General features: G+C 30.5%; 1 protein-coding gene across 1 annotated transcript; it reads right to left on the bottom strand.

The window, feature by feature from the left end:
- Positions 1-15,342: 15,342 nt before the first annotated feature.
- Positions 15,343-16,057, bottom strand: LOC131657185 (dirigent protein 11-like). Its single transcript, XM_058926661.1, has one exon. It carries the CDS (start codon positions 16,035-16,037, stop codon positions 15,477-15,479), a length of 561 nt encoding a protein of 186 aa, XP_058782644.1. The 5' UTR covers positions 16,038-16,057; the 3' UTR covers positions 15,343-15,476.
- Positions 16,058-16,692: the final 635 nt, after the last annotated feature.

Here is a 16,692-nt window from a genome sequence, read left to right as displayed (position 1 = left end):
CTTCCATTAACAAGAACGGATAAAGAGTTAGAAAAGATGCAACACTCCATCCATCTCATCCACCGGTCACCAAACCCCATCCTCTTAAAGATGTATCTAACAACATTCCAACTCACTCTATCATAGGCCTTCTCAAAATCTACCTTCAACACCACACAACTTCTCTTTTCTCTCTTAGCTAAATCCAAAATCTCATTCACCACAAGGATGCCGTCCGAAATATTTCTTCCTTCTATAAACGCCATTTGATTGTTAGAAACAAGTTTTCCAACTACCCTCTTGAGTCTATTAGCCATCAACTTTGCCAAAATCTTGTAAAGACTATCCACCAAACAAATCGGACGAAAATCATACAAAGTTTGAGGATTGTTGATTTTGGGTACAAGAGTAATGAAAGAGGAAGTGCAAGCCTTTGTGAGTTTTGCCTTCTCGTAAAAGTCTTCTACAAAAGAGAAAATATCCTTCTTTAACACCTCCCAATTACTTTTAAAAAATTCTAACGAGAATCCATCCGGACCGGGACTTTTACTCCCATCACAAGACCAAACCGCATCTTTAATTTCTTCCTCCGAAAACCTTCTCTCCACCCAAGACACATCTTCCTCCTCCAAAATGTTGAAAAAAAGCCCCCCCGGGGTCGGCCTCTCCACATCCTCCTCCCTATAGAACTCCGAAAAATGTCTTCTAACTTCCTCCTTGATATTATCTACTCCTTCTATACTCCCCTTTGTAGTTTCCAAGCAAGTTAAAGCTTTCCTCCTATTTCTCTCCTTCAAAGAGTTGTGAAAGAATTTTGAATTCCTATCGCCCTCCTTCAACCAAAGATTACGAGACTTTAGCCTTAACATACTTTCTTTGTAATTAAGATGATCCCACAAGTCTTTAATTGCACATCTTCTCTCCTCCACCTCCTCCTCAATATCACCCCCCATTTTTGAAACTAACACTTTATCAATGGAATTTATTTTTGCCGAATCTTCCTCCACCCTCAAATCAATCCACCCGAACACCTCCCTATTCCACACCCTTAGACGATCTTTTAATTTTTTAAGCTTTTCACTAAGCACAAAATCTCCCCTTCCTCTAATCTCTAAACACGACCACTCCTTTGCCAAAAAAGCTTTAAATTCTTCATGTTTAATCCATGCATTATTGAAGCAAAAAGGCTTAGGACCCCAATCAATTTTCCCCACATTAAGACGTATCGGCGTATGATCCGAAATATCTCTTTTTTCGATCCTTTGGTCTACCACCTCCCACACCTCAATCAACTTTTTAGAAAGCAAGAATCTATCTAACCTACTCATAGCTTTCCCATTATCTTTGTACCAAGCAAATTTTCCTCCTACACAATTAATATCAATTAACTCCATTGCCTCAACGAAGCTCTTAAACTCCTCCATGCCTCGCCAATCCCGGACTCTATCCACCCCAATACGCTCTTCCTTGCTCAACACTTTGTTGAAATCTTCCGCCACCACCCATTCCTCATTGAGTCTTCCATCTTTGATCGAGATCAAAGTATCCCACATTATTAACCTCTCTAATCTATTGCAAGATGCATAGATATTCACCAGATTGTAAACAATCCCTTTCCAAGTAACATTTATTCCCACATAGCCTCTGCCTTTAAAACTATAGTTAACCATAAAACAATCTTGTCTCCAAAGAATAACCATACCACCCGAGGCCCCCTTGGAATGACTTGCTGTCCAACTGACTTCTTTGTTACCCCAGAAAGCACCTGCTAAAACGTCATTGAAATCCAGAAGTTTCGTCTCTTGCACAAAGCAAACGTCAATTTTATTAGACTGAATCAAAAAACTAACTCTTTTTCTTTTAGAAAAAGAACCACCCCCTCTTATATTGAAAGAAAGCATATTCATGGTAAACTATCTTTCAACACCTCCAAACCCCTCATTCCCTCTTTATCTCTTAACTCCATCATACTAATCAATTTTTCATTAACAGTGACTTCCTTGCAACTCTCCACACCTAATTCCGAAATTGACTTCCACACCTTCCTCCCCACATCAGATTGTGATATAAAACGATTATTACATCTAATTATATCAGACTCAGCCACAGAGAGACCAGAGAAGGACTCACCAGTTTCTATGGATTCATATTGAGTCGCCTTCGAAAACTTGCTTCCTGCCGACAAAATCTTCTCCTTTCTTGCGCCTTTCATTTTGACTTCTTCTCCACTTCTATCGCTTCTTGGGGCTATGCAGGAGAAATAAGAAGAGGAAATAGGAACTTTATTTCCCAGATTCTCGACAGCTTTTTTCTTTTTAATTTTCTCCTTATACGTAGACTCAGCTTTTGTATCCTTTTCTTTTTTCTTTTCTTTTGACTAATTCTCCTACAACTTTCATCAAAAGACATGGGCCCTGCATATTGCTCCATAACTTTCCTTGGCCCAGTAACACAGTCCGTCTCACCTGCTGGCCCACCAATAATTAATTCATTTTTAAACAAATCTGAGTAAGCTTCTGTGTTTACCTCAACCGATGCCTCATCTTCCTTTGACTCCCCCACAAAATATAAAGTACAGCTGTCAGTGTTAGCATTAAATGCCTTTTTATTTTTTGCCTCGATACACTCCTCCTTACCTAGTGCAGATAAGTCAATCCTCATCTTTTCATCTTTTTCCTGACAACTTCCTTTCTCCCGTAAAAACTGCATGCTACTCCCAAAAGACTTAACCTCGTTGGCTAAGCTTCCTTCATCCGTCCCATCAACCCTCTGCGTCAGACCAACTTCTTCAGAAAGTTTCCTTCTGTCCCTTTCTTCTTCATCGGATAGAAACAACTCCGGCGCCGATGAGGATTCCGATTCAGAATCAACAATACCATCTCTTTTTCTCGAAGATAACTCCTGGCCCTCAGCGATTTCAAACATATTGATAACAAAACTCTTCCCTTCTATGGTTAAATTAAACATCTCCTCTATCCTCTCTTTAGATTCTGTTAAGATACAAATGACTGCTTCCGCCATCCTATATTTCAACATAGTTGCTTCTTCAGTTTTAACCAGCTTACCACTATTCCCCACCAAAAGAGAGAAACATTTCTCACCCCAAGCATGACATGGTACTCTCAATACTTTTAACCATGCAAATCTCCCAGTATCTATGTCCGAAGGTTTCCACGGTGTTATCGACCACAACCACTGACCCCACCATGACTTCCTCTCCTCAATGAAAGTTTCGACATCTCCTCCTACCAAATCCTCCATCAAGCAAAAGTTAGGACCCAAACTTGTAACCCTTATGTTGAAAATACCTTCCTCGTGAAATAACTTTTTTAGGTCAACCATTTTTTCCGGTTCTCTAATCCTCCCTGTATAAGCTTTACTATACTGGATTAGCTCATCCTGATTATGATGATAGATTACAGACCTTAGCACCTGTGTTTCTTCCTTAAAAACTCCGCTTCTCCTTTGAGTTACATCAGCATAGGTTCTACCTTTTACCCTTCCTCCGAACCAGATGCTGCTATTATTTTTGAAGTCTTTTTTACCCTCAACTTGGTTCTTCTTAGCTGCATTAACCTTGGCTTCCTTACCTCTGCTGAACCGGGGTAAATTTGCAAAAATCTTCCTTCCTTCCAGAACAACATTAGTAAATGACCAGATCGGCGTTGAAAACAAACGAATACTGTCATATTAGAAACAAAAAACAGGTAAAAAGAAGGACAAAATGTTGTGAAGACAAAATAGATAAGAAAAGGACACATGCATAAATCATATCATAATATAGTAACATGAAGATAGAATATACTTGGTGACAAGTTGTGATTCAAAATAGACAAGAAAAGGACACATTCAACTGCAAACAAAACAAGAAAAACACACAAGCAAAGTTGATGAAGTATTAGAACATCTTCAATTTAATGGTGCAACTTATTTTTCTGTTTTTTTAACTCACGACATTTTAAAACAATTCATTTAATTTTCACTCTAATTGTAAAACTCCGCCGTTATTAAATTTCACAAAGTTATCTCATATATAAATATTTTATTTATATTAAATTTTATTTTAAATCAAAATATTAATTCAAATTATTAAAAATTAATATTAGTGATATAAAATAAATAAATTTAATTTAACTGGATCATATTAGTCCTTCTATTAATATAAAAATTATAAAATTTGTATCAATTTTATATTTTAAAAATGAAAATAAAAAATAAAAATCAATATGGCAGTCCAGATTTTAATTTTTGTTTTAAATTCAGAATTATTTAACATTATTAAAAATCTTGGGAATTACTTGTCGTGAATGCATATTGGCCTAGTGGTAAAGAGTTAAGATATTGTTGAAAAATTTTGGGTTCAATTTCTTATAAGAGCCAATTTTAACTTTTTGGATATTAATAAAATTAAAAATTAATTTAATATTTAAAAAATAAAAAAATAAAGTATAACGTGACAGTCCAGTCACGGTTTAAAAAAAAATTATTTAAAATTTTTTTAATAGAAGAACTAGTATGACCCTATTAAATTTTGTAAGAAATCAAATTGAATTTCTTTTATGAGAGACTAATTTAGATTGTATAATTTATATGAACGGATCAAAATGGGTCTTCCTCTAATATTATTTTCTGCTTGAGTAAATAATGATGCGAGTGTTTATGATTTTGATTGTTGGGATTGTACTCCTCTCTAGTATTTTTTGGAGGATAGTGACTTGTTGTTGGTGATTCTCGTTTTCGAGCTCTAATTTTAGTGCTCTTTGGTGGAGTGGCGGTTTACTTAGAATTCTTCTAGGCCTTGTTTATCATTGTTTTTAGGCTTTGTTTCTTGTTCCTTTGCTTTGTTTTTTGTGTGGGCTTATTAGTACATTTGATTGAATTTTTTTGGGTATCAAACATATGAAATAAGATGTTCTGATTAAATGTGAGACATTCTTCAGTCTAATTTTTGGCACGCATTCCATTTTTGATTGAATATCGCCCAAACAATATTTGTTTCTTTTTTTAGTTCAATTAGATATTTAATTAATAATGTATTTTTTTAAAAAAAAATTTATTCTGAATCCTACTAACTTATGAAATATACCCCTTAATAGAGTATTACAAATTCAAAACAAAATACTCAAAGAAAACTTTAAAACACCAAACTTGATTTTACATAAATAGCATCCAACATACAAGTCCAATAGGGTTTTGAAATAAAAGCGACAAGGTTCAATTAGATGATATTCAAGTGAGACATAATTTGACGGTTGATACATCACCTATGCGAATTGAAGATTGAGAGGTGAAGAAACTTCGTGGTAAGGAGATTGTTTTGGTGAAAGTGATATGGGGTGGAGTTGCCGATGGTAATATCACTTGGGAACTTGAGGATAAGATGAAGGAATCGTATCCGGAGTTGTTTGTTTGAGGTAATTTTCGAGGCCGAAAATCTTTTAAGTGGGGGAGAGTTGTAACACCCTATTTTTATTAGATTTTATTTAATTAGGATTATTTGATAATTGGTATTGTTTGTGTGTTTTATTTAATTATTGTTTGAGTGATAATTATTTAATTATGTGGTAATATGTTATTTAGCTAATTAATAAATGGTAGAATTATATTAGAGTTAGCTATTGGGCTTAGTGGGAAATGGAAATGAGAATAGTGGATGGGTTAAGCTCAATGAGATAATGAGAGTTAGAATAGAATTTTATTAGTTAACCTAAATTAGATAAAAAAATAGAAAGAAGAGAAGAGAAAAGAGGCATAGAGAAGAGAAGAGGAGAAAGTAGAAGAGGGAGTAGATTCTTGAATATTGGAGGAGTTTGAATAGAGGTAAGGGTTAGAATCCAAGTTCTTATAGTTTATATGATTGGGTAACGTATGTGTCTGTGTGATTCTCTTCAATCTTTGAAATCCCATAAAAATGTATGAACCCTAATATTTATGTGAAATCAATTGGACTTTTGTGGTTTGTTCATGTTTACTGTGTTGTATGAATGACCCGTGGTTAGAAACATGTATAGGAACATTATATGTGTGCTAATTTTGCTTTCAATTGATGTATGGGTTGTATATGGGTTAATGGTTGTTGTATGAGGGGAATGGGGAAGAAAAAAGGCGATTTCTTGAGTTTTACGCAATGTAAGTCGACCTACACAGAAGCATGAGTCGACCTGAGCAGCCCAAAACGACAGAAAATCCATTTTCCTTCAGCATGCGTCGACATATGAAAGCTGTGAGTCGACCTATAGAGTCCTTGCGTCGACTCATGTGTCGACCTGAGCTAACCCGAGAGGGATGGAAAACTTCTATGCGTCGACCTATGAATTCCTTGTGTCGACCTACAGATTTCCATTTTTGACAGATTTTTGTAAAGACCGTAACTTTTGATCTGTAACTCCTTTTTATGCGTCGTTCAAAGTGTTAGGTAGCTAATGAGATTGTTTATATGATAGGGTAGGGTTGGTTGGAATTTGTTTAATTTAATTATGATGTTAATTGAGAATAACATGTAATTATGTGTGTATGTTATGGATGAATCTTGTATGTTCAATGTTCATGGATGCATTATGAGATGTTAATGTCATGAATTATGTGATTAATTGCTAAATGCTAATTGATGGTTGAGATTGGATTGAATGTCATGTTGTGCAAAATTGTAAAGATGTGATTGTGTAGTTTAAGAGATAGAGAGATCGTCTTAAATGCATGAGTCTTGTTTTGTTGCACACGTACACAAGCATGAGTCTTTGAAAGTGGCAATGTTGGGTAATCTCGCGAAGGTTATTTGCTTGTCCCAAATCTAACACCGAATGAGATTTGAAAGCTTAACGCGGAATGAGGCTTTTGAGGTGGTTATCTAGTATATAGAGGAAAGACAATCGGCATGACCGGAAATGATAACGGATGGGATCCACATGCATATTGCATAGAGTCACACTTGAGTCACACGTGTCGGTGTGAATTGTGTTTTGTGAGGTTTTGAAATATGATTGGCTTGAATTAATTATGTGGTGAGTGATGCATAATGTGGAGATTGTGTGATAATTGTGTACTTGATGGTATTTCCATAGTGGAATATAATTGTTGAATTAGTAATTAAATATAATTACTTGAATGATGGAACTTCGTGATGTAATGATGAAGCATGTTAACTTTGATGTATGGTTATAAAGGCATATTTTTATGAAGAGTGATGAATTGTGAAAATGTATGCTTGTTTATGTTGCATTTCTCATTATTATTTTTTCTATAAGAAGTTGAATTCTCACCCTTCTGTTTGAATGTTATCCTTCGTTGGTAACGTGCAGGTTCCGACGAGTAGTAGCTAGTTCGAGGATTTAACTGAGGAGCTCTTGAGTTTGTTATTGGATTAGGTAGCGAGTCATATGCTCTAATCATGTAACACTTGGGGGGTTTTCTTTAGACTTATGCTTATGATTGGATATTGCTATTTCCTATGTTTTATTGGATATTCGGATGTATTTGTTTAAGATCTTGGATATGTTGTTTAAGGCTATGTGGCCAATATTGTGAATCTCAAATTAGCATGTTTGGATATAAATGTTAATTTAGATTTGGTGGATGAATATAGTATGGGATATATTCATTGAAAGTTTTAATAGCAATTCAATTGTTTTCCGCAAGCGTTTATGCACAATGTATGAAAGCATGAGATTTACATTGTGTTACAATATGATCTTTGCATATTAAAAATGTTGGATGTTTGTTTTAGGTTTTCATTGTGATGAAAATAACATGTGACGCCCTTTTACTTATGCATGATTACTCTGTAAGACTATATATGTGTATATATATATTTGGGGTTAGAAAAGGGGTGTTACAAAAAGCGCTGGCGTAAGTCCTTTTTAGTTTCTATATCAAAATTTTCTCTTCAATTCAAATATCTTAAATTCTACAATTCTCATAATCATAGTCATTAAAGTACTGCATAATATAACATAGTGTGATTGAGTTTAAATTTATTAGATAAAAATCATTAAGTATCAAAATAATAACTAAATTATAAATTCATACCATTTTTAGAATATGATACTTTCTATGTACTCTGCTCCATGTAATGTTTGATTTAGTCTTTGATTTTCGAGCTCTTAACTGATAGTGTTTCACTATTTTGTTTATACTGAAACATTTCCAATGACAAACAATCAAGCATCAAATTAAAATTTCTTATTACTAAAGGTACCTTACAATTAAAAGAATCACTATAACCTCTCTCTTGTCTTAAAATAAATAAAATGCCACAATAGTTCCAACATCCATTCTTTTGAATTGGATAAAATGAAATTTAGTTATTGAATTTGATCCAAAACCACCAACGGTAAGTCTTACAATATCACATCTTACTCTCACTGCCATACAAGTTTCCATTCTTCCATACAATTCTTACTTTCACTTTATATAAATATAATTAAAAAAGTTGAATACTTTGTTAACATGGTTCATTTTTAACAACAATTAAGAATTAATTTTTAGACTCATTATAGTTATTTGTAACCAAACATAACCTTTACTAAAATCTCACAAAATTAAAAATTAAACTCTAAAGAATCAAATTAAAAATATTTTATTGCAGGCACAAAGAAAAAGAAACAAATTTTTTCATTCCAAACACCAAGAAAAGAAATAAAAAATTTTCACAAACCTTAAATAATAATAAAAAAGAAACAAAACTTACAAAATGAAAGAGAAGAATTGACAAACTCTAAAATAATGGAAAATAAGGGAATCAAAAATACGAGAAATAATTGAGTTGTAAAAAAAAAAAAAATTTTATTTTTTAAAGTTATTTTTAAAATAGTTATTAACTACTCCCTCTATTCTCTTTTATAAGCCAACTTAATTTTTTAAATTCATTGAATAAATGATGTATTTAGACTATATATAGACTAGATATATCAATTATTGAATGAACGTAAAAACTCAAATTTGCTTATAAAAGTGAATGAAGAGAGTATTAAATAAGAGAACAGTAGCATGAAATGTAGTAGAGTGGTTGAGAAGTTTGTGAATATCCCTAAGAGCAAGGGTTTGATCCCCTATTATATAATTCTTTTGGAATTTAGATTTTATATATATATATATATATATATATATATATATATATATATATATAAAACTTGAAAAATAAATTGCCAAAACCAGGTTTCAAACCCCTGCACTATGGGTTAATGAGCACACATGCAACCACTCCATCCATTATGTTCATTTGTTTAAATTACAAAGGATGCTTAATATATATTACATACTGTGTGATGCTTAGGATTGAATATTAGTTTATATGTTATATATGTTTATTTATTTATTTTGCTTTTACTATTCCATTATTTATTAATTAATTTATTTAATTTACATTATTAATTTAATTTACATTGTTAATTTGTTTATTTATTTTAAAATACATTATTTACACTATTTAATTTAATTTATTTATTTAATTTATTTTAATTTACATTATTAATTTATTTATTTATTTTAAAATACATTATTTACACTATTTAATTTAATTTATTTATTTTATTTTAATTTACATTATTTTATTTATTTTATTTAATTTATTTTTATTTACATTATTTAATTTAATTTATTTATTAATATGTTTATTAATATTTATGTATTAATTAATTTATTTATTTACTAAACATATTAATAATATTAATAATAAATACATAACTAATATTAATAATAAATAAAATAAATAAATAAATAAATAAAGTAATATATAAATATTAATAACAAATAAATAAATAAATAAATAAAATAATATATAAATATTAATAAACATATTAATAATACTAATAAAAAATAAATAAATAACTGATATTAATAATAAATAATAAATAAATAAGTAAATAAATAAATAATATTAATAATAAATAAATAAAATTATATTAATAATAAATAAATAAAGTAAATAAATAAATAAATAAACATATATATAAACGTTAATAATAAATAAATAAACATATATATAATTACGTATTTAATTACGTATTTTAAATAAATAATATTAATAATAAATAAATAAAGTAAATAAATAAAATAAGAAATTAAATAATATATAAATATTAATAAACATATTAATAATATTAATAATACATAAATAAATAAATAAATAATATTAATAATAAATATATAAAATTAATAAATAAAGTAATATATAAACATTAATGATAAATAAATAAATAAATAAAGTAATACATTATAAATATTAATATATACTATTATTGAAAAAAAAAAGGTAAAAAATATGCTGCATATTGATATCGTTCCAATTATAGAACAAATAATGATGTGTAGCTTAGTGGTAAGAAGGGCGCTTATTCACCCTTATGTGAATGGTTCAATTCTTGGCCATGACAATTTCCTTTTCTTTATTTTTACAAGCGTGTCAAGATTCTGTCCAGCTATTCTTGGCCATGACAATTTCCTTTTCTTGTATTTTTACAAGCGTGTCAAGCATCAGGGTCCAGCGTGTCAAGATTCTGTCCAGCTATTCAAAATCAAAGGAATCTTCCTCCATAAGGTTAAGCGTTGTGGAATCTTTTTTTGTTAAGGGGCAAAGGCTAAATTTTTTTTTTAATAAGGGGGAAAACCGAATCTCGCTACTTTGGCAGAGGTAAAAGGTATTTAACCCAAGATTCTATGTGTATATTAGACAATGTTTGTTTGTATATTTACAGCCGCTACCTAATGTACTACTTAAGGCAGCGCTTTTAATTATTAATAAATGATGCCTAATTTACTACTTAAGAAAACACGTTTATTTATTAATAAGCGTTGTCTAGTGAACTACTTAAGGCAACACTTTTGTTTATTAATAAGTGCTGCCTAATATAGATTATTTTTCAAAAATTTTAACGATTTTGTGTATATTAGACAACGCTTTTTGTATATTTACGGGACGCTGCCTAATGAACTACTTAAGGCAGCGCTTTTACTTATTAATAAGCGCTTCCGAATGTACTACTTAAGACAACACTTTTTTTTATAAAAAAGTGCGGTCTAATGTATTACTTAAGTCAGTGCTTTTATTTATTAATAAGCGTTGTCTAAAGTAAAACCACTGTCTAATATATAATTTTTAAAAATATTATTTTTCATTTAACATACAACAACGCTTATATTACAAAGCGATGTCTATGTGAATATCTTATGCCAACGCTTATTATTAGGAAATGCTCTCTAATGTCCTATTTTATTATTTAGCAGCGTTTTTATATAAAAGCGTTGGTAAATAAGGTGTGGCCTAAACTCTTTTTTGAAATAGTGCTACTCATAGTCTCTTGATTCTTAGTCATAGCCTCATGATTATTGGTGATATGCTTGAAGTTGTTTTGAGTCATCTTCATGAATAGCTCTTCTAGAAGAGATGACTCACTTGGTGGTTGATCGTTGCACCATAGAATATAGGTGTTGGAGAAAGGATTTGGATCTTAATAATTTCTCACATATTGTGTCTCTTCAACATATCTCTTTGGTACATAATGGTCATTGACGTGACTTTTACCACAGAAATCACATCATAATTTGCTAACTGGATTAACATTTGTTGGAACTAGAGTTCAGACAACCAATTTCTTTGATAAAGCTTTATGTTGTAGTAACAGAGAAAGTTGAAACTCAAACTCCACCATACATGTCTTGAATCAAAATACAATATCCTATATCATTTACCTTGAATAGACAGACAGAAAATACTTTAGTAGCACTAAACAAACAAAAACTAAATAAGAGTATAAAACTAAAATAAAATAAAATACAAAATTTTAAAATAAATAAAAACAAAAACAACAAATAAAAACCAAAAACAGAAATAATAAAAAAGAAAGAAAATAAAATAAAAATAACAATAAAAGAGCAAATAAATATAAATTAAGAAAATTTAAAACTAATTGAAAATTTCAAAAATAACAAACAAAACACAAAATTGCATAGAATAAGAATAAAAGAGCAAATAAATAGAAATAAAGAAAATTTAAAATTAAACCTAAACATTTTAAAAATAACAAAGGAAGTAATGAAAATTTATAAGTTTGTATGCATAGGTTGCTTTATTTTAAAAAGAGATTCGAGTAATATACGAAGTAAAATGGGGTTTTTTAAGGTTTGTTTAGATAAAATAAAAACATAAACAAAGTTGTTAAAAAACTTAATCAGATTAAAGACGATTATGTCTTATTCAAATTTCCTAAATATCACTATTGATGATGATGTTTATTTCTCTAAAATTGATTTTATACAATTAAGACGAATTAACAAGGTATTGATTTTGGTGACATATGGTAGTTATACAGTGTTTCAACAATAAATTTTATGAAGTCCATTTACTTACATGTTTTCTTTATCGATAGATAGAATATATGGAAATAGACTTTATGCTACCTATTTTATTAATCAAAGAGTTAACACTTAAAGTGTTTCATATGATTGTTGTCACTATTGATCAGGGACGGAACGAGTAAGGATCCACTCTATTTCTTACCCTCCATTTTTTTTCCATTACTATAGTTTTGTGTGCATAAAGTTAAATAAATAATAAATATGTGTCACATGTCCTAAAAATACGTGTAATATACACAAAAAACTATGGTAATGGAAAAGATATGGAGGGTAAGAAATGGAGTGGATCCTTACTCGGACGGAACCATGTTATGGAGAGTGTGGGCTGGTGCCCCCACTATATTTTAAATCTTTGTTCAAATGTATAGTTGCACATATGTTTATATATATATATATATATATATATATATATATATATATATATATATATATATATATATATATATATATATATATATATATATATATATATATATATATATATATATATATATAAATAAAAATACACTCTAATAATTTTATATAGCATATTAGCAATGTGTAACACCCTTCTAAACCCCGCGAAAAATTAAATAAGTTTATTCAGAGTACATGAAAATAAGGGTGCCACAATTCAAAATAATTTAAAAACATCGTTCAGTCATGTCATGCATTCACTAAGGCAATTATCATTAATTAAAACAATTCATGTCAACACAGCGGAAATTAAATCAAACGGATTAAGTTTAACATCAAAAAAATAATCCATCAAACATCAAACATAACTAGAGTTATAAAACGTCAGCTCTAAACATCGCGTCCCTAGTGTTACAACTATCAGAGCATGACACCTGACGCTAACTAAATAACTGACTCATGAGCTAATCCTCACCGAGTCGAACAACCGCTATCCTCAATCTGAAAATGACAACATGTAAGGGTGAGTCTCATCATAATTAACAAATGTTATAAGGTTATAAGGCAATAACACATCATAGCTGCATCGTTCACCCAATTGTTTCATAAACAGGCATTCAGACAAGTTTCATCATCATAAACAATCAACCAACACACCATCAATATTTATAACACTGGAATACATCCAATCATGTTATAAAAGTATGCATGTGTATGAACTAACACTATGCATGTGGTACCATATAATCAAATGGGAATAACCCATGACCGATCCAACATCATCAAGATACGGCCCTGCCAGCACAGATTCCACACAATGGGAATCATGCCCTTTACTGATCCAACACATCATAATGGATACAACATCATCAATGAATATGAATGAATGCAAACATACATGAACATACTTATACCATCGTCAAGTCTAATGAGCAACATCATCAATACTCATTTCATCATAATCATCATCATCATCAAAGCATGTTTACATATATATACATCATTCAATCAAAATCACATCATTAATCATCACATAGATTATTTAATAAGGTTCGTTTAGCTCGAAACGACACACGAAATGGACCAACGGTTCAAAAGTTATACATTTTTATAAAATACATCATTTTTCAAAAACCTTCAGTGGTAATCGGTTACCCAAAGTCCAGTAACCGGTTACCCTGACTCACGAAGAACATCCCCCTGTTTTTTGTATGGGTAATCGGTTACCCTGCTTTCAGTAACCGATTACCGACTCCCAGAAAGCAATATTTCCCCTTTTTCACTGCAGTAATCGGTTATCCATGCTTCTAGTAACCGGTTACTGCGTACCTGCAATCCTAAATTCTGCAGAAAACAACATTCTACACATTCCAAACTCACTCCAATCATACCAGTACGAACTTAAGGAAATGGAATGCACATACAACATGAAATACACATCAAAATACACCAATTACACATCAATTGAAGCCATAACAACACAAATATCATAGATTCAAACAACAGGATCCAATTATCATACAATCTGACTCAATCCCTAAATCTATCATATGACTCAATCGACCCGAATCCTACATCTATTCAGTACTATCAACCCCTAACCCGATAATAGATGATAATCAGACAAGTCCCCCTTATCTTAGCCAAATTCTTGAATGGGTCTTCTTCCTCTTTGGTTCTCTTTCACATTCTTCAGCTCCTCTTCTTACAACTTCTTGTTTTCACGTTCTAATTCTTTCTCCTCTTGTTTTCCTTATTTTATGAAAAACATAAAATTAGAAATGGGCTCCTTCACACTTACACCCCCACATTACTAATTCCACCATACGGCCCAACAACTTAACATTTTATATTTCTTTCCACATAATTCCAATAAAATGCTAATTCAAATTAATTAATTTAAAATTTTAATTAAATTAATTAAATAAGAAATATATATATATATATATATATATATATATATATATATATATATATATATATAATGTTGTTATATATAATTACAAATATTAGAGAGTCATCTACGCCATTAACATCATGAATAATTTAATATGAGATTATATGTAAAATGGATGATATTTTAATTATATAGAAATATTTTTATTGATAGAAAAAATAATAAAATATTTAATTTTATTATAAAGCTTCTGGCTCCGTAATTGACTATAATTATAAATAAAAATACAATTGATAAGGTTATTATTATCATAACATTTTCTGTTTTTTTTTTTTTTTTTTAATTTTGAATTTGCAAATTCAGTATGATCTTATTGAAGATTTGAGTTTGATAAGTTGGAAATAGACATAAAATTTAGAGATCACATTGGATGAAACTTTCATATCACTCATCATATCGATCTATATCGTCAAACAAATTGATGTTATGGTCGTCAGAATTTAATCACCTTATATATTAGTGACAACAGCCGTAATAATCTCATTATCAATATATGAAGTGGACTAAATTGTAAAGTAGAAATCAAAAGTTAAATATAGCATTCAAATAAATTGCATGCATGCATGCATGGTCTTAACCCTAAACAAAGGCCCTAGATAAGAAAAGGACACATGCAGCAAAGTAAAAGTTAACATCAAGACAAAATATATTTGGAGACAACTTCTCATTCAAAATAGATAAGACAAAAAAAACACATATGCAGCAAACAAAACAACCAAAGTGCTCACCAAAACAACAAAAGCAAGCAAAGTTGGTGAAGCATTATTCCTAGTACACATGTTCTAGTAATATTTTAGGGATGAGAAACAGTAATATTATACTCAACAATATAATGTTGAGGTGTAGAAATGGAGTTAACACTATTCGCAATAGCAAAGCCTCTAGCAAACCTAAAAACACCAGTTCCACCAACAATACTTGTTTCTCTATTTTGCTTTGAAATAGGGTTCCTCCCCAACATACTTAGCGTACTTCCACCATAACTCCCTTCATCAAAAACTAAATTTATCAACATACACTCAGCAATATCATGAAGTGATGAAAGACCTATTAGCCCTTGAGCTCTTCCAATGTGCTTTGAACTTAACTCCGGTCCTTCCGTCATTGCATCATCCATCATAAAGACTGAACCAAATCCATTAGCCACGTTTTTTGGCGTGTCGATGATTTGTATCATGGTAGGGTTTTTTTTGGTTCTGATGTCGTGGTAGTAGAAGTGGATATGTGTTAGTTTTTCGGTGTTTCGTTGTTGTTCGGAGGGTAATATGATGTTGGATTGTTGTGAGAAAACTCCATTGGAAATTATGAGTGTGATAATGGAGAAGAGAAAGATGAAAGTATGTGAAAGAGACATTGTTATAAGATAAAGATACTTTGTTTTCTTACTCAAAAAGTTTTGTTACTAATGCAAAGAAAACACAATGCTTTATTTATAAGGGTTTTTCTCAAGTTAAATATTTTTGTTGAATAGTTTATATTGCCCACGGATATGGCGAGGAACTTTCAAGTGGAAGTTGTTTATTTCAATGCATTGCATGGAGACTCTGGTCTCAACAAAAGAAACAAACAAGTTGAGATGAATACCACAACAATGCCAACTTACACACTTACACATTGTCAAGAGTCCCATTATATATATATATATATATATATATATATATATATATATATATATATATATATATATATATATATATATATATATATATATATATATATATATATGTCCTGAACATGTGTTTATAAGTGGAGACAATCCTCACTCTACCGGTCGATTTTGTAGGGTTGAGTTAGGTCCAACCGTATTTTTTAACTAGGTATCAGATTTAAAATCCAATGGACCTACCAGTCAGTTTTGTAGGATTGAGTTAGAGCTAATCACATTTAAACGAATATTTTTACACTAGTGTCATTATTATACATCATTTAGATTCAACCTTCTCCACGAGGAATCCAGGAGGATCTGAGACGGGTTACAATTGTTTTTGCAGTGTTTATATTAGAATATA

This window comes from Vicia villosa, linkage group LG3 (assembly GCF_029867415.1).
Source record: "Vicia villosa cultivar HV-30 ecotype Madison, WI linkage group LG3, Vvil1.0, whole genome shotgun sequence".
Taxonomy (NCBI): domain Eukaryota; kingdom Viridiplantae; phylum Streptophyta; class Magnoliopsida; order Fabales; family Fabaceae; genus Vicia; species Vicia villosa.
Note: the sequence above shows the minus strand (reverse complement) of the source record. Positions and strands in the feature narration are given on the sequence as shown.